This window comes from Helianthus annuus, chromosome 12 (genome assembly GCF_002127325.2).
Source record: "Helianthus annuus cultivar XRQ/B chromosome 12, HanXRQr2.0-SUNRISE, whole genome shotgun sequence".
Classification (NCBI taxonomy): Eukaryota; Viridiplantae; Streptophyta; class Magnoliopsida; order Asterales; family Asteraceae; genus Helianthus; species Helianthus annuus.
This window is the reverse complement of record NC_035444.2, coordinates 157,900,148-157,927,415: the sequence shown is the minus strand read 5'-3', so window position 1 is coordinate 157,927,415 and position 27,268 is coordinate 157,900,148. Positions and strand designations below refer to the sequence as shown.

General features: G+C 37.7%; 1 protein-coding gene across 3 annotated transcripts; it reads right to left on the bottom strand.

Moving 5' to 3' along the window:
- Nucleotides 1-2,176: 2,176 nt before the first annotated feature.
- LOC110896048 lies at nt 2,177-10,254 on the bottom strand. Of its 3 annotated transcripts, XM_022143472.2 has the most exons (10): nt 10,099-10,254; nt 8,740-9,091; nt 7,701-7,734; nt 7,365-7,592; nt 6,501-6,590; nt 6,291-6,356; nt 6,050-6,141; nt 4,774-4,821; nt 2,701-2,810; nt 2,177-2,439 (listed from the first exon to the last, which is right to left on the bottom strand). In XM_022143472.2, the coding sequence occupies exons 2-9, from the start codon at nt 9,063-9,065 to the stop codon at nt 2,702-2,704; spliced, it is 993 nt and encodes a 330-aa protein (XP_021999164.1). In that variant the 5' UTR covers nt 9,066-9,091; nt 10,099-10,254; the 3' UTR covers nt 2,177-2,439; nt 2,701. The 3 variants fall into 3 exon arrangements, with proteins under 3 accessions (XP_021999164.1, XP_021999163.1, XP_021999165.1); XM_022143471.2 differs by lacking the exon at nt 2,177-2,439 and having other exon boundaries at nt 2,554-2,810; XM_022143473.2 differs by lacking the exon at nt 2,177-2,439 and having other exon boundaries at nt 2,554-2,810; nt 8,740-9,103; nt 10,099-10,249.
- Between the last annotated feature and the right edge of the window lie 17,014 nt (nt 10,255-27,268).

Sequence of the window (27,268 nt, the reverse complement as noted above, 5' to 3'; positions counted from 1 at the left end):
GGTGGGTTGTGGTGTTGTTGATGAATAGTGCAAGAAGGGATGGAATGGAAAAAAAACATGGGGGGTGGAAGGAATGATTTTGAGGGAATGGAATGGCTTTTGGAATGGGTGATTCCATTCCTTTGACCAACCAAACACCCTTTTCTTCATTTCCTCGTAATCATCCATTCCATTCCACCTCTCATTCCTGCATACCAAACACTACCTAAATGATTGGTGTTGATTCAAATGGTATTAACTCATTTTCATATAATTAAAACCTTTTTATATATTCTTTTTAAAAAGTTTATATTTTAGGGGCCCGTATTTTCTATTCGCCCAGGGTCCAAAGATTTTCGAAGATTTCCGAAGACCCCTGGTCTCAACCTAGCTAAAAAACATAAATTAGAACTCTTTCAACTCAAGCTAAGGCAGTGATAACTTAATTTATGAATAAATATAAATATAGATTATAGAATGAAGATTAAGAATCAAAATGAGACTTTCCTCTTGGTATGGAGTTAAATGGCATGCGATATTTGTTTGGAAGTAGCTTATTCAACACTAGACTGCTGCTTTCCAGCACAAATTCCATTAACTTTTCTTAAGTTTTATATTGGTCTATACTATACTATGTGCCTTCGGGCGATTGTTCACGGGCTTCGGCCTTAGGTGAGGGTTTTCCCCGGTTCGTAGGCGTTTATATCCCGATATGATGAATTTCGCTAGTAGCCCATTTGAAGGATTCGTTGGCGTTAAAAAAAAAAAAACTATTCAATTTTGTATCATTAACTGCTCATTTAAATATATTTTTAAATTTGTTTGTATCATACTCTCTAAAAAATTGGACGGATGACGTAATATATCTATAAACTCCTAAAAACAAATATAAATCTAGATATTAGGCCATTTTGCAAGTTTTGTCCTTTATGTTTAAATTTGACGAGTTTTGTCCTTTATGTTTGAAAATTAAGCACGTTTTACCCTTTGGGGCAAAACGTGCTTGATTTTTAAGGACAAAACGTGCTTGATTTTTTAAACATAAAGGACAAAACGTGCTTGATTTTTAAACATAAAGGACAAAACGTGCTTGATTTTTAAGGCCCAAAGGGTAAAACGTGCTTGATTTTTAAACATAAAGGACAAAACTCGTCAAATTTAAACATAAAGGACAAAACTTGCAAAATGGCCTAAAGATAAAGGACAAAACTTGCAATTCACTCTATTTTTTATTAAGAAAAGTAAAAATCATCAAAAAGTAAAAAAATTAAAAGAAAACTTCATCATCACAAACAAAGCATGTATGTATTAAATGAAAAATGAGATGGTCAACTAAATATACATTTACATAACCTATAAAATAGCTTTAATAGTTAGGACACCCGGGGTGGTGTAAATTTTGTTACATAACCTATTAAATAGCTTTAATAGTTAGGACACCCGGGGTGGTGTAAATTTTGTGTGTGATGGACCTTCTTCACGCGTCGAACAAGGCCAAACACCACCGCCACACCTCTAATTCAACGCATGAAACTTAATTCGCGTTATATTTTTGACGCGTTATAAATTCTTAAATCCGACCCTTTGCATGTTATGTTTAATTAAAAAAAAAAAACCCTTTAAACAAGTGATGACCATTTCCACTAAAAAAGGTTGTGAGTGATGGAATAATGGTTGATGACATGGCGGAACTTGATTGGATGTTGTGAGTGATGGAATTTGTACAAGTGATAACCACCCCTACCCCCTTAATGCATATTTATTAAATAAACACGATATTCTTTTACATGCATAGATCATCCAAGTTGCATGCTCCACGTTTCATTTTGGTTCCACGTTTTCAACGTGTAGCCCTATGGTTACTAGGGTATTTAAAAGTAGTTGAACCATACAAGAAAATCTGTTTGCCCAGGTTGAGATCAAGTGGTATATGTTAAATCGCCAACCCGGTTTTGTCGTTTCCCGAACCCGTAGACGATGGTTCGACTCAGTCAGAGATTCCTCGTAACCTATCGAAGCGGACTATGAACACCCCACAACTCTAATAAAAACCACCAGTGTGGTTACTATGGATAGCTGACATTGAGTGCTTAAAGCCTTGAAAGTTTAAACGTGAAGTCAGCCTATTGTAAAGAAATATGAAGGACAATTCTGTCTTTTTACAATTATTACATAAAAAATTATAAGATTTTCATTCTACCAAACTTCGTTATACCAACCAAACACGTGACCGACAGATTTTTAATCATTTAAAAACATTATGCAATGTAAGTGATGCATCAATGGCCAAATACAAGTGGCCATCTTGCTTGCAGTTTACTTGTCATTAACAACTATATAAAAACTGCAGAATATAACAGAAAAGATAAAAAAGATGAGATTTGTTACATGTTTTGAATTTCCTATCAATCGTTTCAGCCCAACATATTTTGGAACGGCCTATTTCAACGCGAACAGGGTCTGTTAACATCATCATCATTATCACGATAAGTCCATGTTTGAACAGTTTTGAGCCGGACCCGTCAAAATTAAAGAAAAAAGAAATTGATAGATCAACTGAACAAAATTGAAATATGACAGTTCTCCAAATTTTCAAGAATTTATATTTCGTAATTTAATTCCTTGAAAGAAACATGTGTTCGTGTTATTGTACATTTACATCATTACATGCATTGTGTGTTATAACTCATAAAACGTGTAACGGAAGAGACATAGTGTTACCTCATGCTCCAAGATTTTCGGAAAATGTTGACAGAAGCAGTTGCTTACACTTAACAATGAGTGCAAAGATGCCATATGCAGGGAGGAGAATTAATCCTACTCCCAGATACCTGTAAACAAGTCACTTATCCATTGAGAAATGTTTGAATAAAAATATTAATATATAATTACTAAGGAAAAGATGCCAAATGCATCTGAAAACATCTTCTATGCCTCCAAAATTACAGAAGAATCAAGAACAGGAAACGTATAAAAGGGTCAACAATGTGACGTGCCTAATGCTTGAAGATCGAGTACACTTAGAAACGTGATTAAACAATAAACACATGGGTTCCTGGTCACTCTTTTGCATATCTCTCGGAGCGCCTCAACAACTAGGAAAAAGGTGTGTGCCGGAAGTGGCACTACCCCACTGGTCGGGACTCGCCCCCTATGGCAGAAAGAAAGCAGTGACCAACCTAAGCAGGGCGGGAGGATGCCACACGACACAATGTTTTCATACAATTTCAATTATATGTTCGAGTGACATAAACTAACATAAACAGTCAATTTGTGGCAATAGAACGGGGAAATAAATAACTTAACCATGATTCTCCGATTAAAATTGAGAAGGCGTGATTATGTTGACTAATTATGTCTAATTTTCCAATCAAGAAATAAAGTAAAGGTAATGCAGTTTTACCATATAGCCAAAAAAAATGTAAATGAACAGAAAGAAAGAAATTTTTATAAGTGTCTACTCCTGATAAGAAGATACTTGTGTGCCACTTTATGCCCTTAAAGAAGAAATTATATTTACCATTTTAAGCATCTAGTATAATCATAAGGGGGGTTAAATATGTATCACTATCTTTAACATAACCAACAGAAAAGGAATTGCATTTTCACAAATTTTTTTAATAACTTTATTGTATATGAACCAATGTCAGTGTAGTCTTGTTATCCAATAACTACTGAACCTTGCCTAGATATTAGTGGTTCTAGCAACCAAGTTACATTTTATTACTCATTGTAGCAACCAAGGACCTGACCGTGACATTTTATTGTCATTTTGGTGTACACGCCATCTATTGTGATATCCAACCAGCAGTCCAGCACCACATCAGCACGTTGGTTGCTAAAAGCAGTAATAAAGTGTAAGCCCATTTCTATTTTGTGCTCGATTTAAAGTTGGTTGTTGAAATTGGGAAAACTGTAAAGCCTGTTTCTATTCGTGAGGTTTACCCTAAAAACAGTCGAACGAACCACCCCGCATTTTAGATGTTGAGATAGTTATGGATCGAAACCATTGCAAGGTATGGGACTTGTCCCACATCGGCTGTATGGGCAATCAATGTGGGGTTTATATACCAAATGGGCTCTCTCACCCACCAGACTAGTCTTTTGGGTTGAGTTCTCTCGTTTGATATGTAACAGAGGTTAACCTGCACCGGGCTTCTTAAGGACCAAGCTTAATTGCCAGAGACTATGACTAGGACAAAGTATTACGCATAGTTATTAATGACGAATAATGGCAAATAGCGATAAGCTACGTATATGCTACCTAGCGAAAAGCGATAAATAGCGGGCGCTATATTATAAATAGCGATACACTAGAAAAAAAAAATTATATGTATATTATATCAAAATACCCTGGTATATATGCTATTTTACATGTATGTTTAACAAAAAACTAAAATCCAGCCATTTTATAGCTATATATAATCGCTATTCATATTAAAAAAAAAACCCTTAAATCCCGCTATTTATATTTAAAAGAAACTGATACTCCGCTATTTATATTTAAAAAAATTGAAATCCCGCTATTTATGGCTACATGCCCTGTAGCACCCTTCGACTATATGCAACGCTATTTGCTATAGCGACCATAGCGGCTGCTATTGACAACTATGGCATTACGGGTGTGTTTAGTTGGAGAAAACAGGTTGTCTGAAAATAGAAACTCAGTTTTTACTTTATAACTACAATTTAGGAAACAACCAACATTGTTTTACATGCTTTTCTTTATAATTTTGGTCGCGTGCCAAAGTTTTTCAGGGTAAAAAGGAAAAGTACACATTCACTAGATCGTACCAAATGGGAGCATATGGAGATGACAAGTCAAGGAAGATATATGGCCACCTGCAATAACAAGAGCCATGTGGATGTTAACTGCTTAGGATCAGTAATCACATGCACACACACAACATAATTGCAGGAAATGAAAAGACAAGCATGCAAAATGTAGTTTTGCAATTTGGCTACATCAACAGTCTTTGTTAGGATTTTTAACATTAATTCATGGATGGATTCATTAGACAACATCAATGTGTAAGTGATTTAAAAAAACTAACTAAAAAGTTATTTACAACTTTCTATAATAATATTTTGAGTAAACTGCCAGTTTGGTCCCTGTGGTTTGGTTACTTTTGCCACTTTAATCCAAAACTCAAACTTTTTGCATCTGGGTCCCTGTGGTTTCAATTTTATTGCCATTTTGATCCAAAAATGAAATCAGATCATATTTGTCTTATAAAATCCTGCAATTTTGTCATTTTCCTCAAGGGCAAATCAGGTCATATTTGTCTTATAAAATATGATATTTATTTATAAAAAAAAATGATCATTTTGCCCCTGCGGAAAATGACAAAATAGCAGGATTTTATAAGACAAATATGACCTGATTTCATTTTTGGACCAAAATGGCAATAAAACTGAAACCACAGGGACCCAGATGCAAAAAGTTTGAGTTTTGGACTAAAGTGGCAAAAGTGACCAAACCACAGGGACCAAAATGGCAGTTTACTCTAATATTTTTAAATTGCTTTTTATTCATATACAGAAATAATAGTTGAATAGCAAATCAGATGCCACTTGGCATAAGCATGAAAACTAAATGACATATAAGAAATCACGTCGGATTTTTTTAATAAGCAAAATGAGTTCAACAGGCCATTTGTTGCTACAGCTGGTATTAATGAACTTGGTTGCGAAAATCGGGGGTAAAGTGTAACTTGGTTTCTATATTGTGACAATTAAAACTGGTTGCTAAAATCAGGACAATGTGTAAAGTCCGTTAATATCTCATGCAGTTTGCCCTTAAGAAAAAAAAAACTGATTTATCCACCTAAACTTAAGCCTATACTCCTACCAGTTGAACTGTTCGTTTCCATCAGATCCTTGTTTCAACAGCTCTATACTTGTATAAAAAAATAACACTAATAATTTCTACTTGTATGTGTATGTTTCTATACTTTTTTGTAGTAAAATCCAATTGTGTGGAGGTTGAAATTGATTGTATCAAGGATAACAAAATTGAGAACATGATATAATGATTGGAATTATATACAAAAGACAGCTTATGGCTTACCGCAATGATACACAAGCATGGAGAATCCATTGGAAGATGACAAATATGCATGTCCATAGAACAAAGTATGCTAAACGAAAGAGTGGAAATCTCTGTGGGAAAAAATAAAAAAATAAAATAAAGATTCATAGTGTCATATTTGTAAGACAGTGAAATAGAACATGCAATGAAAAATTTATACATACTAATAAAAGAATGTTGAATGAAAAATCAGAACTGAATAAAAAAGATTATAACTTACTAAGCGATTCAGAATCACATCAATGAGGAGGAAAACAATGTTGAGTGAATGCAAGCTAACGTTTAACTGTAACAAACAAGGATAGCCTCAAAATGATATAAAATAAGTAGACAAACAATCTATAAACTTAAATAAAATGAAAAAAAAAAAAATATCAGTATATCACTAACATGAAGCTTAGTGGTTAAAAAGGGTGAAGAGAACACTTACATAATTTAGTTTGTAAGTTGCTGGAGTAAGAAATGGATAGATTATGAACCAAAAGACACTATCGGTGAGCCCCACAGCACCTGCGCATATCTGTGTATTAAGAGAGATCACCAGTGAAAAACAAAACAGATAAAGTAACTTTGACCAAGTTTGACATTATCGGACATTGTGCTGACTTGTCAGTAACTAAGACCAAGTTAACTTAGAAGATTATCTTATACTATGGGTGACAATTCCTAACACGGGTTAGGGTTGGTTCTAAACGGGCCGACAAGGCTACCCGTTTAATAAACAGGTTGGTTCCGGTTTGACACGACTAACCTGCTTCCAACCGCCAACTTGTCAACCGGATCAACCAATATAACCCGCCAACCTGGTTATTTGCTTCGATAATCGGGTTATACATGTCCAGGTTAGGGTTCAGCTTTTCGACATGCTATGCAGTTAATGCGGTAAAATATCGGATAGCGGTCAAGGACCGATATTTGAGATGTAGGTTATCTTGGTGAGATATCAATGCGATATCGGTAATTCCAATATCATGCAGAATTTATATATATAGCAGTTTAACACTAACAATTCAGTGATATATCTGTCAAATATCGGTGATAGCGGTCAAATATCGGTCAATATCGCCGATAATATCGGTACCGATATTCTGACCGATGTTTAATACCGAGATTTTACATGGGACCAATAACCGACATATCACCAATATCTCATGATCGATATTAACTGCATAGTCGACATGATAAAGTAATTGGGTTGTGTAACTTGTGTTGTACAAACCAGCCAACTTAACCCGATACGAATTGCCACCCGTACCTTCAAGCTTTATATAGCTTGCCCTATTTAGAAACGTACCTGGAAGATTATTTGACATGAATAACCCCATATGCCAGCTGCCTTGCGCACATGAATTTCTCCAAGGTTACTAGGTTTCATGGGCATATGCTGAGAAATCGAACTCTCTTCTATTAAAGGAGCAGTTGATGTGGCTCGTTCTGCATCTAAATCCACAATATTGATGTTACTGACACCAACTTTTTTCCAGTATTGGTAACACCCATAAATGGAGAGTGAAGATGCAAGCTACAAACAGTAGTTATGCATGAAAATGTGAATATTATAAATTTATAACAGAGCAGTTTTATTAATAAAATCTAGCCGTATGATTAGCAACATTGCATGTTTCCATACCCCAAAATAGAAAGTGACCAAAACAAATGTCCACCTGTTCATCATTAAAAAATGAGATGTTAATAAAGTTGATATGTTTTTATGGTTTTTACTTTATGCCCACAATTCTCATGGTTTTTACTTTTTAGCACGGTTCTAAGTGTTTAGCACGGTTCTAAAGTGTTTTAAGTTAGAATCCAAACCTGAAGTAGCATACAATACTAAATATTTTAGGTTTTATGACAATGATAGGGTCATAGTTGTTAAAAGCCATCGCCTCTTGCGCCTAGGCCCATTTTTCAGGCGAGGCGAGGCAGTTGCGCTTTAAGTCGAGGAAATTGCGCTTTAACTCTCCAAGTGATGGTTCATGCGCACATTCCGGCAAGATTCCTAGATTCCGAAGAGTTTCCGGCTAAATTCCGAAAAGATTCTAGGCAAATTTCTACTTTTAATCAAGGAAAACTACTTTTCTACACTAATACACTAATATTTTGGTACTAATTAGATGATATAAAGTGTTACATAATAGGATTTGTTTATTTTATTTGAAGAATAGTATTCTTGTTCTAATACATAATATATTTTTTAATTTTTTTCATTATGCGCTTTATTTTTCTCAGGCCCTCGCTTATTTTGCGCTTTGCGCCTAGGCCCCAAGCGAGGCCTATGCGCCTTGAGTGCGCCTAGTGCCTTTAATAACTATGGATAAGGTAAAATGCAATTTCAAAGATGTTTGACGAATATTGACTAGGAAATAGTCGATGATCATTTTGTCACGTTAGATTGTATTGTGGTTCTATGTGAAGAGTATACAGTATAGCTACTGCCACACCAGCAACAGTCGTTAGTTTTATGTAATATTCAGTGTGAGGGACAGTTGGTTGACTTTGTATGTACTTTGACTTCTGACTAGTCAATCTGTAACCAACTAATCATAGATGGTCAACGAGACAAATGTTCAAATGAAACAATCAACAATTCAACATCTAACAAGCACTTCACACTGGAGGTTTTGCTTGAATAAACAACGAACCATATAAAACTGTAAAAGTCAACTTACTGAGTGTAGTAGAAAAGCACCCCAGGTCCACTAATTGCCAGATTAATGGATAGAATTGCCAGTAGCACACTAAAGGCGATTAATCTGTAAGCAAGCAGCCATACAGGGTGCAACCATTTTATAGAGGTCCTCCAAGTTTCATCATCATACAAAATCCCAACGGGTTCAACGTCCAGCTCATCATCTTGTTGCTTTCTTCTCTTTTTGTTGACTACTTCATATTTTGCTATAACAATTGCAGCTGCTATAACAGCAATTAGGACCCATAATGCGCAAAGGAAGAACCGCCAATTTAACCAGTAACTCAGGGCGGTTGTATCATCCATTAGTAGCCAGTACAACTTCAAGGCTTCTGTTCAAAACGCTTTACGATTATAAATATTACAAGTTATTGATAACTTATTCATACAATTTGTTCAACATTGTTATATTAACATAAAAAATAATCCAGGGGTGAGTTATTTTCTTAGAACAATATGCTTAACAAAACAGCCAATTAAAAACTTTTTTTTTTTTTTTTGCATTAAAAACTCATCTAACATATTGTAATTTTCATGGATGATATGACTAACATAACATTCCACGAATCACATGGCTACTTTACAGTTAGGTTTTCTAGGAACATACATCATAGTATTTCTCAAAGGCAACTAGATCTAAGTTTGCTGCCCACACTTCAACATCAACAATATTCTACTGGTAGTAAGTTAGTAACTGCAAGAGTTAGTATATTTGGTATCTATTTCTACTAGATTCACTATTTTTCTTTATAGTCTATAATTCGGAATCTTCATAGATATAGCGCCTCCTACAATTCATGGAGCTTAGTTTTTCTCAACTGCATATACACTACGTTTAGTTTCGTCGGTTCGACACTCAAGCTTAGCAACACGAGTGATTACAAGCACATAATAAGAATTAAACAACATGTCAGCCTGTCAGTAAACCTAAAATGAACAAAACCATTTCAGTTTGGATCTAAATAACCTGTTTTCCAACTTTTCTACACCAAAAGTCAAAATACACATCACAAACACCAAAACCGCTAAGTTTCGACTAAGATCATCTAACAAAGCACGTATACAGACCATACGAACGAATATGTAACAAAATCGCTGTATAAAATTGAATTTGAACGAAGAATAACAACATCGAGGTCGAATTGCAGTTCAACAAAATGAAATTAAGACCTAACTTTGAATTTGAACAAAATATATCATCAACATAGTAACAGATTACACATATACAGCTAAAAACATGAATTAATGAGTATAAATCTATCGATCTACGGGTGAAAACAACGGTAACTGCGAAATTAGGTCAACTTATGGAAATGAGAACATCGATCGTTGAAAATACCTGATGAATTGATTGCATTAGTTCATGAAGACTGATCATTCATTGTTATTGTGTGATCAGATTCATCTATCAGCATTCAGCAACAATTAGAGTTTACTTGCAGAAGACGTTGGTGCCATTTTGCGTGCAGTTGTTTGTTTGCAGATCGTGATACTGAATTTCAGTTGAGACCCTTTCAGAAATAAAAAATAACAGTTTCTTACCCTCTAAAATCTAAATATGGCCCAGTTAGCCAAAGCTCAAGAAATCATAATGAAAGAGCCATGAGTTTAGAAGTTAGACATGCACCAAAAAAGTGGTTGGTGAACTGAGCTCGGTTTAAACGGTTAAATCTGAACCTGAATCGGTTTGGAACCAATGTTGCGACAACCTGGTTTATTAGTGTATCATGAACGAAAAATTAGGGAGGTTGGACTCTCATAATCCAGTATTTAAAAAATCAGGATTTTTTTTTTTATAAAATCAACACTACGAAACGAAAAAACAGAGGGCGGAGACCCCCAGGGCCCATTAGAAGCTCTGCGAGTGACCCGGTTTAAAACCGATTAAATTCCTATGTTTAAGACTCGTTTGGGTGAAACCGGTTTAGATAAAAAAAAATAAAAAAAATTGACTTGAACCATTAGTGTATCCTTTCATACTTTCTTTTTCATCTTACTAACTTTATTAGGGGGAGGGGTAGCACTACAAAACACAGGTGGCCTACCCGCAAGGATCCTATAACTTTTTTTTTTACTTTAAATAAATTCAACAATTAAGTTTAATTAAAAATTAAATTTCATAAAATAACAATTTCAATTAAACTAACTAATAAAATTAAAAAAAAAACACAATTTAAATTCAAATAGAAAAACATAAATATAAACGAAACTATTCCTCATCTTCCTCTTCGAAGTACGGTAGATCTTAAGCTACAAGATGGACCACAAGCTCATTTCTAAGTCGATATTGCATATCTCGATCTATCAACTCGCGATCATTGTTAAAAATGTTTGACGATGGGTCCAAGATGTGGACCGGTGGGGAGGTTTCCCACCGTCCTTCAAGATCATGTTGTGCAGTATGATGCACGTATACACCACGCTAATAATCTTTTCTACAGTGATAGCACGTATGGGTCTCCTAAGTATGCCTCATTTCCCCTTGAGCACACCAAAAGCACGACTGACGGGGGACAACCCTTGGGTGTTATAAATGATAATTTAATCCCGCATTTATCCACGTAATTGTCTAGAATTAGGTAACTACAGTTGTTTGTGTTGTAGGTACAAATGGAGCTTAAAAGGGAAGGAATTTGGAGCATCAATAAAAAAATAAAATATTGGAATGGAAGAACTAAGAATATCACATGATAGAGAATGAAATTACGAGAATGTGGGCGAAAACGGCGAAGAAAACGGAGTTGAAACGAAAAAGTTATGCTGAAAACAAAATTTCATGTTGAAGCCCACCGTAGTCTATGGTGGGGGGCGTAGCTTACGGTGATGACTGAAGTTTTTTGTTTGCCGTAGTCCAGTTCTAAGGCACCGTAGTGTTTGATTGCCGCCGTAGGCTACGGCAGGGGCGTAGCTTACGGCGCTGACCTGCGTAAATGTGTAACTCCCACCTTTTAATTCGGTTTTATGATGTCCTTTCAAGTCCAATCATTGTTTTCGGTTTTGGGAGCATGATAGGGGCGATTTTGGTTGTTTTTCTTGTGTTCTTGGAGATTCTAAACATTCGGTTTGTGTTTTTGATTTGTATGAACATTAAAACTTTGTGTTATGATGATGCACCGAACTATGGAAGGCTAATTTCGTTGGTGATCATCTTCGAATGTAAGGTTTTACTTGTGACAATTATGTTTTGATCTTTAATTTCTCGAGTAATAAACTTTGCATGTGTTGTTTAGTTGATTACGATGTATGAATCTTAAGCTACAAGATGGACCACAAGCTCATTTCTAAGTCGATATTGCATATCTCGATCTATCAACTCGCGAAGAGCATCATTGTTAAAAACGTTTGACGATGGGTCCAAGATGTGGACCGGTGGGGAGGTTTCCCGCCGTCCTTCAAGATCATGTTGTGCAGTGTGATGCATGTATACACCACGCTAATAATCCTTTCTACAGTGATAGCACGTATGGGTCTCCTAAGTATGCCTCATTTCCCCTTGAGCACACCAAAAGCACGACTCACGTCTATTGTTGACCATTCTTGCGATTTCTTAAACTTCTTTTCATTCAGATCGACCAGGTATGGAAACGTTTTCACAAACGTTGACCAAGTAGAGTAGATCTCGTCGGTTAGATAGTATCCATGTTTATATGTATGTCCATTCACTTGAAATGGACACTTAGGTGCGGTTCCATTTCGTTCAACGAGAACTATTGAAGATTGTCGAAGAACATTGATGTCGTTTACGCATGCAAAACCATAAATCTTGTGACGCAACTGCTTCGACAATGATCGTTGCGTATTTGTGATTACCTCTCTTATATTGGTCGCGTAACGCTTTAGGACACATCCTCCAAACAAGATGCGTACAATCGATGCTACCTAACATCCCAGGAATGTGGTGTTTTTCTTCGTGATTTTGGTACAAAATCGCTATGCCGTTGCTTGTCTACCTATGCAATAACTCATCACTGTACAATTGATTTGTGGCGTTACAGAAAAAAAAAAAAAACAAAGTTTGGGGTAAAGAACGTAACTACAATTTGCAAACATAAAGTATGAATCTCGTCACTTTTAAAGAAAAAGGACACACTTTGTAATCTGATGTCAACATAAAGGACGAGTTTTGTAATTTAGTCTTGTAAATATTGTACTTTAGGCTCATTTGGGCCTCGTTTTAGGGTTTTCTCTTCTATTTATAGAGGTGAACCCTTCACTTGCAATCACACTTTCATTTTATAAAATATCACTTTACATAGTATCAGAGCAAATACTCAATATTACATATCTCATTTCTGTCCCATTACTCATTCTAGTTTATGGTTCATGCTAATACATTGTTGTTATCTCAAAATCCTTTTCGAGCCACTGTTTCTTGTCCCCACCACCATTGTTCTTGGAATGCCGTAATCTACAAACCACATCTTCTAGCTGCTGAGATGGAATCAAATCAAGGTCCCAACAAACAAAATACATTACATTAAATTGTATCAAAAAGAAATTTGCAATATATATTACCTTTCCCCTTTCCATGGAAAAACAATACAATCCACCATATGTTGTAATGTAGAAAGAAAGGTGATGAGCTGGCAGTTCAAATAGCACGACCGATTTTTGCTAGCCGCAGGTATATCCAACATTGTGTTGCAAGATTCAAATTTCAACATGCCTTTCTTTAATGATAACTTCATCGATGAAGTGAGGTCCACAACCACAACACCTTTATACCCACAATACCAGACTTGAAAAACATATAGAATGAAATCATACCTGCATTTACTTGAAACTATATTAGAAAATGCAACAGACATAATATGCATAGTGGATAGATATGTTGAATAAAGTTTATTTTTTTCTCCATCAAGAAACGAAACATGAAGGAAATTATCGATATAATCTGCATAGCGGCGTTGAACCCAATTGGATACATTGGACTCTGGCTCTGCATAGTGGCGTAGAACCCACTTGGATACATTGGACTCTGGCACACAAAAGTACACTTTTGACGGTGTAATTTTAACTTTCCTCACCTATACACGACCAACGCCCAAATAGCAGGCAACTTTGACATTTTATTTTTGCAGTATACTTTTCTTATCCACCTAACTGAATCATAACAATCTTTTGAAGAATAAAGTTTCTCGATAACGTATTCCGTTAATACAATGTCATGTAATTCAGGATCCAACAACTTAAAAGATATTACCATCAAGGACGGGCACTGAGATGCAACCTTTTTGAACAAGACGATAGTGTTGAAAACAATATTAAATGGCAGGTTATAACCATGGGTGGTGGGATTTACAATCGGGACTAAATCTGGCCCTTGAGAAATAAAAGTACGACCGATCACCAACCTAAATGGGTGTTTACTTTCTTTAGCACATTGAAAATGACAACAAAAATTTGTTTCGAATATGGGATTTACTAAAGTTTTTGAAGAACTTGTTTCGAAGATGGGATTTACAAAAGTTTTTGAAGAACTTGTTTCGAATATTGATTTACTTTGGTATTTCTGTTGGAACATCAACTCTCTGGACCTGTGTACTGGATCTAAATCAAAAGTTTCAACCCAGGAGTGTTTGGGCGTTTGAAGATTCTAAAACTGTATGTTATTTTTGTTGGATTCTATATGCCCAAGACACATATTAAATTGATGTGGCTAGTACATTATGATCCAAGTCGAGTCATACCCAAATACAAGCTAGACAAACACTTAGAATATTTATTTATGATATGATCAAACAAATAAATATTAACACTTATATTATTTAGAAATTGGTTTTCTAAATAATTGCACTTGACAAACTAATAAATTATATGGATAATTTATTTTGAGAGAATATTTTATTTTGTTATTTAATTGGTTAAATAACATAATAAAAGTTGTATAAGTCTTATAACATATGATGTTATATTTTATAGAAGTTATAAAATTATATATGACTTAAATTATTATTAAAAGAAATTTTGAATTTTTATATAAAACCCACATGTGGGCCGCCCCCTCTTCCCAAGACCATGATGGTCCAATAAGAAGACATGCTTTTGTCATATTTGCATGCATCTTGATTGGGTGGTCTTCCCAAGCCATTTTGGTCCAATGGGGATGCATGCATTTGCATGTGTTAGTGGGAACTTGATTGATCAAAATGGGTGGCAATATTCTCTCATCTTTTATAACCATTTTTTGTATGACAAAAAAGAAAGTGGAGAAGACTTGAAGAACTTGAAAAAGAAAAACTAGAGAATTCCTTCTCTAATTTTCGGCCAACAACATATGTTGGTTCAAAAGGTTTTCAAGTTTGAACATTCAAGTGCAAGAACACTATTATTCCACTTCTAATTTTCGGCCATATGAGGGTTTCTAGAGGGAATTTTAGTAAGTTCATAAGTGTAGAAATCCTAGCTAAACATAAGGTGTTTGTTGGAAGGCTTGGGGTATACAAGCTTGAGGTCTTCTACACTTGAAGGCAACCATTCAAGAAGCATCATCATCTTCTTCATATCCTCTACTCCTTGGAAGGTAGTATTCTAAACACTCTATGGTTGTGTTTTATTTTTGATAGTATGCATGTTCGTATATGGATCCGGGGATTGGGTTTTACATATAAAATGAGTTTTATATCTTGTAAGTAACATGTTTTAAATAATATTTTCCGTTGCGTTTTTATTTTATATGGATAAAATGCTTTGATAAACATGTGAAAAACCCAACAATTTTGATCTGTTTTTTGTTTAAGTTTAACTAGTAAACGAAACCCCGCGCATTGCGGCGGGTGATAACTCGAATTATTTAGGTGCATAATAAACGAAAGAGAAAACACAAAAAATAAAGTTTTAATTCTTCTATTTGATTTTAGTTAGATGAACAGTGGGTTTTAGATAGAGAAAGATTTGGGGAGGTTGATTTATGGGTGCTGATTGCAAAATGTCAAGTGGGTTTCGATTGATTTTTGCTGCTTCGCTTGTTCTTATGCTGTTTGGTATGTTTTATTTGTTAATTGTTGTGCATGTAAGGTGTTTGTGTAAACGTTTGAACTAGTTTTTTGTGGTGGGTGTGTTGGGTAAGTGTTGTAGAATATGTGTTAAGTGTTGGTGTGTGTGGGTTTAAGGTGGTTTAGTAAGTCGATTCATGTTTTAGTGTTTGGAAACAGAGATCTGTTTTATGGATATTAGGTGTTTGTATAATTGTCTCAACTGGTTTTTGTGGTTAATGTGTTGATTAAGTTTTGTAAAATGTGGTTTTAAGCTGATTTAGTGGGTTAATTCACATTTTGGTGTGTGGGTTTTAGCTGATTTGTTGACTTCATCCACACTTTGTTGTTTGGGAGCAAAGATCCCTTTTATGCACATTTTGTGTTTGTGTAAATGTCTCTTACATGTTTTTGTGGTTTTAAGCTGGTTTATTGAATTAATTTACATTACATTTTGGTGTTTGGAAACAAACATCCCTTTTCAATGCTGGAACTGTTGGGGCTGGATTTTACTATAAATGATCCTTATACGTGATCCTGACCAGTGATCCTTGTTTCTTTGGCAGATAGTGATCCTCAGCCAGACTTCAGGATCAGGATCATGGGACGATATGGTGATCCTTACACTAACGGTCACTTCCACTTATTACAAAATTGTTTTGCAGGAACACCTAGCAGGATATGCCCTACACATCATGATCCAGGGACGCGTTTTCACAAATATGGCAAGAGCAAAATTGGAGATAGACGTTGTACCGGACATGGAAACTTAGCTTGATTAATGGGCAGCAATTTAGGCTAGATTATCTTTATTTCTAAAGGGGTAATGAGCTGATTAGTGGTCTATCTACCTAAAATAAGTTACCTACACATGTATAAATACCATTCTTCCTCATTCGGAAGAACACACACAACATACGACACAACTCTCGAACACTTAGACACTCAGTGATCCTTGTACTCAGCTCATTATCATCCGAAGTTGTAACTACATTTTTATTATATTGAAGTTGGTGATCGGTAGTTGCCATCACCCGAGGTTTTTTATGCCGGAGATCATACATTGATCAAGGGCTTTTTCCTCGTATAAATCATTGTGTCTTTGTATCTTTATCACAGAAGTGATCCTTTACTTTCATAGCTAACCAAGCATCATACCCCGTTTACATAAAGTTTGGTTACATTATCTTTGTGTGATTTTTGACCAAAACAGTTTGGCGCCCACCGTGGGGCAATTGGTGCTTCATTCATAAAGAAAATCTTTTGTCCGAAATCATTTCAAAGAGTTACATGGCTTCATCATTGAAGAACACCTCCACGGCGATGTCCGCAGTCACCTCAGCACAAACCACTCTACCTCCTCCACCGGCAGGATCCCAGAGAAATGCTGAGAAGAGACCAACCCCTTCTTTCTCTAAACCTCCATCTTCTTCTGCTATGAATTCTTCTATTCCCAGTACTAGTGATGTGTTTGCTTTAATTTTGCAGATGAAGGATCGTATGCAGCGGCAGGATGAAACTAATGACAGGATCCTCAGGGAGATTGGAGATCTCAAAAGACAAAAGAAAGCGGCAGAGGATCATTCCCCACTGATGCCAAAATCCTTGAGTTTTGAGACTCCAATGGTCACCTCTCAGCCATCAGGGATCCCAGATGTACAGATCACAGGGGAGACGAGAGGATTACATCTCAAGTCAGCAGCAATGACTCAGACATCGGGCTCGTATTTTCAGCCAGCAGGATCCTATCCTCAGTATATGGGATCCTTTATGAATTCAGGAATATATCCGGGTGCACAGCAATTTCAAGGATCCTACTTCGTTCCGGGCTTATCCCAGGTTCAAGGATCCTCCCTTGTTCCAGGATCATCCCAGGTTCAAGGATCCTCCTTTGTTCCAGGATCTACTCAGACCCCAGGATCCTTCCTGATGCCAGGATCCCTAAAAAGTTTGCAAACAGGGAGTCTAGATGTCCATCAAGGAGACTTCATTCCAATGCAGACCATTGCTTCCACTGGTCCCTCCGTTGTTCCAGAATCCCAGTAATATGGATTCCCTAACTTGAACCCAATGGGAGGTAACACTTTAAATAATTATCCTACCACTAACCATGGATTCATGCAGGATACAGGTACCAATCACGCTATGGCCAGGGAATTACAGAAACTAAAGGACATGATCTCAAGTGTTCCAGGGGTAGTCAAGCCTATCCCAGAGATTGCAGATGGAAGCCACAAGGTATCTCGCTTTGCACCACCAATTTGTGATGCAGAGGTGCCCAAAAGGTTCCATATCCCTACCATGAAGCTGTATGATGGCACAACGGATCCAGAGGAGCATATAGCACAATACAGGGAAAGGATGGAAATCAATCCTATCCCAGAAAAGTTAAAGGAAGCATGCCTATGTAAAGGATTTGGATCCACTCTAACTGGATCAGCTCTTAAGTGGCTGCTAAGTCTTCCCCCTTACTCTATTACTTCATTTGCTAATTTAGTTAATTTATTCAATAACCAATTCTCTTGTAGTAGAAAATTTGAAAAATTAACTAGTGATTTGTACAGGATAACTCAAAATAATAATGAATCATTAAGGGATTATATAACTAAATTTAGTAAAGAATCCTTGGATATTCCCAACTTGGATATGGCTACGGCTGTTGAAGCCTTCAAAATGGGACTTCTTAAGGATTCATTATTTTATGATGATCTTGTTATGACACCTTGCAGGAATTTAGATGAAGTAAGAACTCGAGCACTCAGGTTTATCCGGCTAGAGGATGACAAGAGGATCCAGGAGAGACAAGTAGGATCCTCAAAACAAGATAAGCAAGGATCCTCCTTCAAAAACAACAAGTTCAAATCCTACCATAGAAACGAGAACAAGAATGTGCATGCTGTCGACCAAGAAGAGGATGATGAAGAATATCCTCCAATCTCAGAATATTGTTTTTCCGTTGATAATCATGAACTAATCCTTGCAATGCAGAATCTAGGTGAAAAGGCTAGGTGGCCCAGGAAGAATGATAAACCATCCGGGACTAAAGACAAGTCCAAATGGTGTGCATACCATGAGGATTTCGGCCATCTGACTGAAGATTGCATAGCCTTAAGAAAGGAAATTGGATACCTGCTAAGCAAGGGGCATCTAAAAGAATTGCTGGGGAGAAAAAAGCAAAGGACCCAGGATCCTGAAAGGATCCCCGAAAAGGCCCCAGCACCTCCGGCAAATGCACAAGTGATCAACTTTATATCCGGAGGATCAGACATCTGTGGTACATCCTTCTCAGCGGCCAAAAGATATGCAAAAGAATCAAAAATGGATAATGGAGAAAGGCCTATTAGAACCTCAAGCGTCTCAGAAGGGAAGATGATAACATTTGATGAGGATGATCGCGTCAATGTTCAGGATCCTCACCATGATAGTTTAGTTATTACTCTCTTTATTTCTAACCATTTTGTCCGCAGGATCCTTATCGATGGAGGAAGCTCAGTGAACATTATCCAGCTTGATGTACTGAAGAAAATGGGTATCCCAGAATCAGACATCACACCAAGATCCTCCGTGCTTGTAGGACTTAGTGGAGAAACGAAGAAAACTCTGGGGGACATCAAACTCCCAATCTACGTGGAAGGATTACATAATTACCAAAAATTTTGTGTTATTGACTGTTTATCTTGTTGCAACGTTATCCTTGGCAGGCCTTGGATACATGACATGAAAGCAGTTCCATCTACCTACCATCAATGTGTGAAGCTCCCTAGCCCATGGGGGATAATCAAGATCGACAGTGATCAGCAAGAGGCTAAGGATTGCTATACCTCATCCATGAAGCCAACCTCGAAGCCAAGAGAGCAATAGCAATTACAGTATCCTCCGAGGAATGTCTTGGAGGCAAGGGAACAAGATGTAGATGAAATCCTCTTGGATCCTAGTGATCCAGAATCAAAAATCTATATCGGATCAGGGATCCTTGGCAACATGAAAGAAGACATGATATCCTTCCTCAAAAGAAGAAAATCTACCTTTGCTTGGAAACATGAAGATATGACAGGTATATCTAAGGATATTATTACTCACAAACTTGGCATTGACAGGTCTATCAAACCAATCCATCAAAAAAGGAGGAAGTTTGCACCAGAAAGGAATGCCATTATCCAAGAAGAAGTAGAGAGACTACTTCGAGCAGGTATGATCAGAGAGGTAAAATATCCTAAATGGTTAGCCAATGTGGTTGTTGTCCAAAAGAAAAACGGAAAGTGGAGGGTATGTGTCGATTTCACTGATTTGAATAAGGCATGTCCCAAGGATCCTTTCCCATTACCCCACATTGACTCCATGGTGGATGCAACAGCGGGGCATGAACTGTTGACCTTTATGGATGCATCATCTGGGTTCCAACAAATCCAGATGGAACCATCTGACCAAGAGGATACAGCCTTTATGACCCCAACCGGTTTATATTGTTATATTGCCATGCCTTTTGGACTAAGAAATGCAGGTGCAACATACCAAAGGCTGGTAAATATGATGTTCAAAGATCAAATTGGAAAAACTATGGAGGTGTACATAGATGATATGGTGGTCAAGTCAAAGAAAGCTGAGGATCACCTAAGGGACTTGGAAGAAGCATTCGATATCCTTGATAATTATAACATGAAACTAAATCCTTCAAAATGCCATTTTGGTGTTAAGGCAGGAAAGTTCTTAGGATACATGGTAACCCAGAGGGGCATTGAAGCAAGTCCGGAACAAATCAAAGCATTAATAAATATCAAATCTCCTGCCAATGCCAAGGATGTTCAAAGACTAACAGGCAGGATAGCAGCTTTGAACAGGTTCATATCGAAATCCTCAGAAAAGTGCAAAGAATTCTACGATATCCTAAGGAAGAATAAGAAGTTCGAATGGACTGAGAAGCATGAAAATGCTTTACAAGCCCTAAAAGAGTATATGTCCTCAGCACCAGCCTTAGCAAAACCGGAAAAAGGAGATGTGTTATCCTTATATCTGGCGGTATCCTCAACCACTGTAAGTGCTGTCCTTGTTAAGGATCACGAAGGTACACAATATCCTATCTACTATGTAAGTAAAAGTCTACTTGATGCCGAATCCAGGTACTCACACCTCGAAAAACTCATCCTTGCATTAATCATGGCATCCACTAAGTTAAGGCACTATTTTGAAACCCATACTATTGTTGTTAAAACTAATTTTCCAATTAAGAATGTCCTCAGGAAACCGGATATGTCAGGGAGAATGGCTAAGTGGGCAGTAAAGCTTAGTGCCCATGATATAAGATACGAACCAAGAACAGCCATTAAATCTCAAGCACTAGCTGACTTTGTGGCTGATTTCAGTAGTGATCTACAAAAGGAAGCAGAATTGGAGGTCCAGCAGCTGGATGAGACCAAGGATCCTTGGATCCTACACACTGACGGATCCTCAAACATCAAAGGCACAGGGCTAGGGATCCTACTAAAATCGCCACAGGGGGACATAATACCCCACTCCATAGCCTGTGAGTTCCAAGCAACTAACAATGAGGCTGAATATGAAGCCTTAATTGCTGGCTTACAGATTGCTAAGGATATGGGGGTAAGATATCCCGAAGTATATGTAGATTCATTATTGATCACCAATCACTTTAATGGATCCTATGCTGTTAAAGGTGAAAAACTAACCAAATATTTAGAGATAGTCAAAGAATTGGCACTCTCTTTTGTTTCTTTTAGCTTAACACAGGTACCAAGGGAGGATAACACGGAAGCTGATGCATTGGCCAACCTAGGATCATCCTTGAAGATTCCAGAAGATATAAGTATCCCTATCATCCATATCCTGGCTCCTGCTATTGAAAATCAGGTGGCCATGGAAATAGAAGAGGATACTGCAATGATCCCTAGTGAAGAAGCCCAATCTTATTCAGGATCATGGATCTCACCAATCATGAGATACTTGCAACATGGGGAGATTCCAACGGGAGAAAATCCTAGAGCTTTCAGGATTAAGGTATCTCAATTTGCAATCTTAAATAATGTGCTATATAAACGATCCCTTGCAGGACCATATTTAAGATGTATTGAAGATCCTGAAATTGAAGAAGTGTTGAGAGACTTCCACGAAGGAGATTGTGGAAACCACACTGGGGGCAGGGCATTATTCTCAAGGATCCTCAGAACAGGATACTACTGGCCAACCATGAAAAGGGATGCTATAGACTATGCTAAGAAATGTGATCCTTGCCAAAGACATAGCAATATCCTTCACCAACCAGCTGAATTCTTACACCCAATACCATCCTCTTGGCCGTTCATGAGATGGGGAATGGATATAGTTGGCAAGCTTCCTAAAGCACCTGGTGGAAAAGTATTTATGCTCGCCATGACTGACTATTTTTCCAAGTGGATAGAAGCTGAAGCCTTTGCTCAAGTCAGAGAAAAGGAAGTTATATCCTTTATCAAAAGAAACATTATAACCAGATTTGGCATTCCCTCTGAAATTATATGTGATAATGGTTCTCAATTCATTGGAAGGAGAACCACTAACTTTTGTGACAGTTGGGGAATCAAGATGATAACATCAACACCAGTTCATCCACAAGCCAATGGTCAAGCAGAATCATCCAATAAGATCATCATCAACAATCTGAAGAAAAAGCTAGGATCCAAGAAAGGGAAATGGGCAGAAGAATTGCCTTATGTGCTATGGGCTGATAGGACAACTCCCAAAAACGCCACTAGTCAAACACCTTTCTCTTTAGTATTTGGGGCAGAAGCAGTGATCCCAACAGAAATGGTGATCCCAACTGCTAGAACAAGTGCTCGTGATCCTGAAGAAAATGCTGCAATTCTAGCTCAGGATTTGGATACTATTGAGGAAATCAGGGATCTAGCCAGAATAAGGATGGCAAGCTACCAACAAAGAATGGCTGGTGCCTACAACAAAAATGTCAGGATAAGGAAGTTCCAAGTTGGAGACATGGTATTAAGAAAAGCATTTCAAAATACTATTAATCCTGCTGACGGGAAGCTAGCACCAAAATGGGAAGGTCCCTACTTAATTGAAGCCGAAGCAGGAAAGGGGGCATACAGGCTGTTAACCATGGAAGGGAACTCGTTGCCAAGAGCATGGAATGCTGTTCACTTAAAGAAATATTTCATGTGAACATGATCCTTCATGCATGTGATCCTTACATTGGAGTATCCTTGAAGGATCCCGGTGCCATCGATGATCCTCATTCTGGTAATATGCTTATCCTAGAAACTATTATATTTTCCTATTTTTTACCTAAGGATAAGGATCACGTATCCTTCATCCTCTACTCACAAACCATTTGAGTTATGATAGTTCAGGTATCTTCAGCAAATCTTCAGAGATCTCCAAAAGCACCAAAGATCCTTGGGTCCAACCCCAGTTATCCTTGGGACTATCCCCAGTTTCCGCCAAGCAGCGCACGATGATCCTGATATAGTTCACGTCTTTGGGATCAGTACCCACTTCCGGGGCTGGCGACCTCATCGTACTGGCTATACCCAGGATCCTACGTATAATGGTGGACGCACCATACATCCGTTCCTAAGGTTTCTAACGTTTTCACGTTAGCTAAGGTTTTGACATTTTCATGTCACTAAGTTTGGATAGTTGCCAGAAAGGGCCATACTCCAGTTTACATACGATCCTTTGGGCTTGTCCCCAGTTATTCTATGGGCTTGTCCCCAGTGATCCTCCGGGATCATCCCCAGTTATCCTTTGGGCTTGTCCCCAGTGATCCTCTGGGATCATTCTCAGTTATCCTTTGGGCTTGTCCCCAGTGATCCTCTGGGATCATTCTCAGTTATCCTTTGGGCTTGTCCCCAGTTACTAACTTATCCTTTATATTGGCTTAGTCCCAAGTTGTATTCCATTTTTTCAGGTTTTCGAAGTTAAACAATTAAGGATCCTTAATCCTTATTATCCATTAAAGTTTTACCTATGGTGATTCCGATTAAAGGTTAGGATCCTAACTTGGATCCTCAGGTATGATCCTTAACTATTTTTAATTTCATTATTCATTATCCTAACCAACCCTGATACTTTGACAACCGAACCTATGATCCTTGAACTAAAATACTTTGAATAATTCCAATATGAGGATATTTGATCTAGGATCATATCCTAAGTTTATCAAACACTTTTTCAACTCTCGTTATTTTAACAAATATAGCAATTAAGAAATAAGAGGATTATTGAAGGATAACAACACAAGATAAGCCAGAAAAGTTAAGTTATATTATTTAACAAAAGGATCATTAACCCTTTCAAAAAGTTGTCAAAATTGCCAACCCACATTTCTACCAGCAAAACGTGGCCCGTCCACATGGGTTGGCAAAGGGTGTCCATTGTCTATGCGGTCTTAAGCATTTTTGCAGGAAAGTAAAAGCGGCAGGATCACAAAGGCTTCATCCCCCAAACAGAGGATCCCTCCACCTTTTGTAATCCTACCTATTGTCTAAAAGGATCCAGGATCCTTAACCCTAAGAAACTATTGTTTAAGTTACAGACCATAAATTGTTCCAAATACCACAACCACAAACAAACCTAAAAAAATTGGGCTCCGGCCTAGTCAACAATATCCATCATCGCCCAATCATGCAGCTTACTTCTCCGCTGCTCCATCTCCACCAGCATCTTCACCTTGATCCTTGCCAGCATCACCTCCCTCCAGCCTTGGGACATCCTCATCATCTTCCTCATCATCCAAGTCCGCCAGCCTTGCCTTCCAACCTTCAACGTCCCATGAGCTTTTGTCAAAGGTGGGATCCTGAGCCTCCTCAGCCATTTGAAGTTGGATCTTGTACATAGCAATCGCCGCTGAGACCTTGGCATCTTGGGTGATCTCCTGCTTCTCGTTATCCATGTCAATCAGCCTTTGAGCAGCTTCATCTTTGGTAGCTTGGAGTTCCTTCTCAAGATCCGCTATCGTAAGATCCTTTAATACACCCATTTGCTGAAGGTCGGCAATCTGGCTCTCCTGATTTTCAACGTGGCCAAGATAAGTTTCAATCTCAGCAAGTTTCTGCAACAAAAAAAAAAAAAAAAAAAAGACAAGCTCAGAATCAGGTGATCCTCAAGAAGGATACTAGAGACAGATAACCAACAGGGGCAGTGATCCTCACCTCGTTCACATAATCAAGAAATTGCTGACGAAGGAGAGGGAATCCTTGGAGTTCATCAGAAGCTTTCCTCTTTTTTCCCTTGCCCCGGATAGATGCTTTAGGAGCTGATGCTGAAGGACTGGCAGCAGGAGCCTTCTTCTTCTTTGAAGACGTGACATTGGCAAGATCACTTATCCCAAACTTAGAAGCGGATTTAACAGACCTGGCAGACTTTCCGGCACCTACACAATTCAAAAACAAGATAAGTTCCCTTGTTAAATTAAATACTTTCACATAAAACTTATTTGCTATGAGGATACTTACTTGACATTGTGGCAGATGCAGAGGATATCTCTTGAGAATCTTGGATAATGATTTGGAAGCTTCTGACTTCAGAATTAAGCTTCTTGAAGGCTAACACTCTTTCTTTGGCAGCAGGGGTCAACTTTAAGTGAGCAACAGAGATAGCTGCAGAAAAGAAAAGACATCAGTGATCCTCATCATAAGAGACAGGACTGATAGTGATCCTTCAAGGATCCTCTACCCTACCATGAGTGGCCCATTCCTTGGGCAGATCCTTCCCATCCGGGATGGAATCCCTCTTAACAAAGAAAAATCGACGTTTCCAGTTGGTATCGTTCTTGGTAACCTTGAAGATTGGATGATCCTCCCCGGCTTTCCGTTTCAACAAGTACCGGTGAGAACCAAAGGTGGTGAGATCATAGAGCTCAGCTAACACTGACATCCCCAAATCAATCCCTTCTTGCTCGATGATCCTCTCGAAGGTATATAGAACCCTCCAGATCATCGGCATAGCTTGGATATATGAGATGCCGGTAAGAGAAAAGAAGGATTGGGTAAATGTCGGAAAAGGATATGAATACCCGATGAGGAAAGGAGTAGCAGGAAAGGCCACCCAAGTGTCCGAAACAAAATCACTCAAAGCAGTAGGATCAAAAGACTTAAAAACAACATTCGCCGGGAAGCAATGGCGAATCTTGTCTATCTGGATATCGGTAAAACAGCACCTCTCCATAGGAGAATCCTTGATAATCCCCTGGCTTTTCAAGGGACTATCTTTCTTAGAGCCTTTGTGCGGTGAATTCCGAAGAAGCATGTTCGAGACGAAAACAGGGTAAAAATAAGAAAGAACAGAGCAAAGAAGAGAAAGAAGAAGATGATACCTGATCAAGCCTTCGGTGACGATTATAAAGGGAGATACTTCGAATTTAAATACAAAATGATCCTAACCCTATCTCCTATTTATAATGATGATTCGCAGGGATTGTCACATCAGTGACGTAAATATCATAACGGCTAGTCCATGTGCAACGGCTAGTAAATCGGAATCGTCCGTTAGAGATAAGCTCAAAACAAAATATAACTCATCTATTTACAATTAACTCCTTATATTTTGGGGGCAATTGTTGGGGCTGGATTTTACTATAAATGATCCTTATACGTGATCCTGACCAGTGATCCTTGTTTCTTTGGCAGATAGTGATCCTCAGCCAGACTTCAGGATCAGGATCATGGGACGATATGGTGATCCTTACACTAACGGTCACTTCCACTTATTACAAAATTGTTTTGCAGGAACACCTAGCAGGATATGCCCTACACATCATGATCCAGGGACGCGTGTTCACAAATATGGCAAGAGCAAAATTGGAGATAGACGTTGTACCGGACATGGAAACTTAGCTTGATTAATGGGCAGCAATTTAGGCTAGATTATCTTTATTTCTAAAGGGGTAATGAGCTGATTAGTGGTCTATCTACCTAAAATAAGTTACCTACACATGTATAAATACCATTCTTCCTCATTCGGAAGAACACACACAACATACGACACAACTCTCGAACACTTAGACACTCAGTGATCCTTGTACTCAGCTCATTATCATCCGAAGTTGTAACTACATTTTTATTATATTGAAGTTGGTGATCGGTAGTTGCCATCACCCGAGGTTTTTTATGCCGGAGATCATACATTGATCAAGGGCTTTTTCCTCGTATAAATCATTGTGTCTTTGTATCTTTATCACAGAAGTGATCCTTTACTTTCATAGCTAACCAAGCATCATACCCCGTTTACATAAAGTTTGGTTACATTATCTTTGTGTGATTTTTGACCAAAACAGTTTGGCGCCCACCGTGGGGCAATTGGTGCTTCATTCATAAAGAAAATCTTTTGTCCGAAATCATTTCAAAGAGTTACATGGCTTCATCATTGAAGAACACCTCCACGGCGATGTGTTTTGGATTTGTTGGATTTCTTGTTGCTTATATGGGTTGGTTGTGTAAATAGGGTTAATTTAGGGATTTGTTTGTTATGTATCTAATGAAATTTTAAATTCTAATATCATAAAATTGGTAATTAGAAAATCTGTCCATG

What these genes read in the sequence shown, in the direction of transcription:
- LOC110896048 (XM_022143472.2), bottom strand. Translation starts at nt 9,065, where the DNA reads ATGGATGATACAACCGCCCTGAGTTACTGGTTAAATTGGCGGTTCTTC. An exon ending in GTGCTTTTCTACTACACTCA is followed by an intron (nt 7,735 to 8,739) that starts GTAAGTTGACTT and finishes AATGATGAACAG; the next exon opens with GTGGACATTTGTTTTGGTCA. An exon ending in ATGTGATTCTGAATCGCTTA is followed by an intron (nt 6,142 to 6,290) that starts GTAAGTTATAAT and finishes TTTTTCCCACAG; the next exon opens with AGATTTCCACTCTTTCGTTT.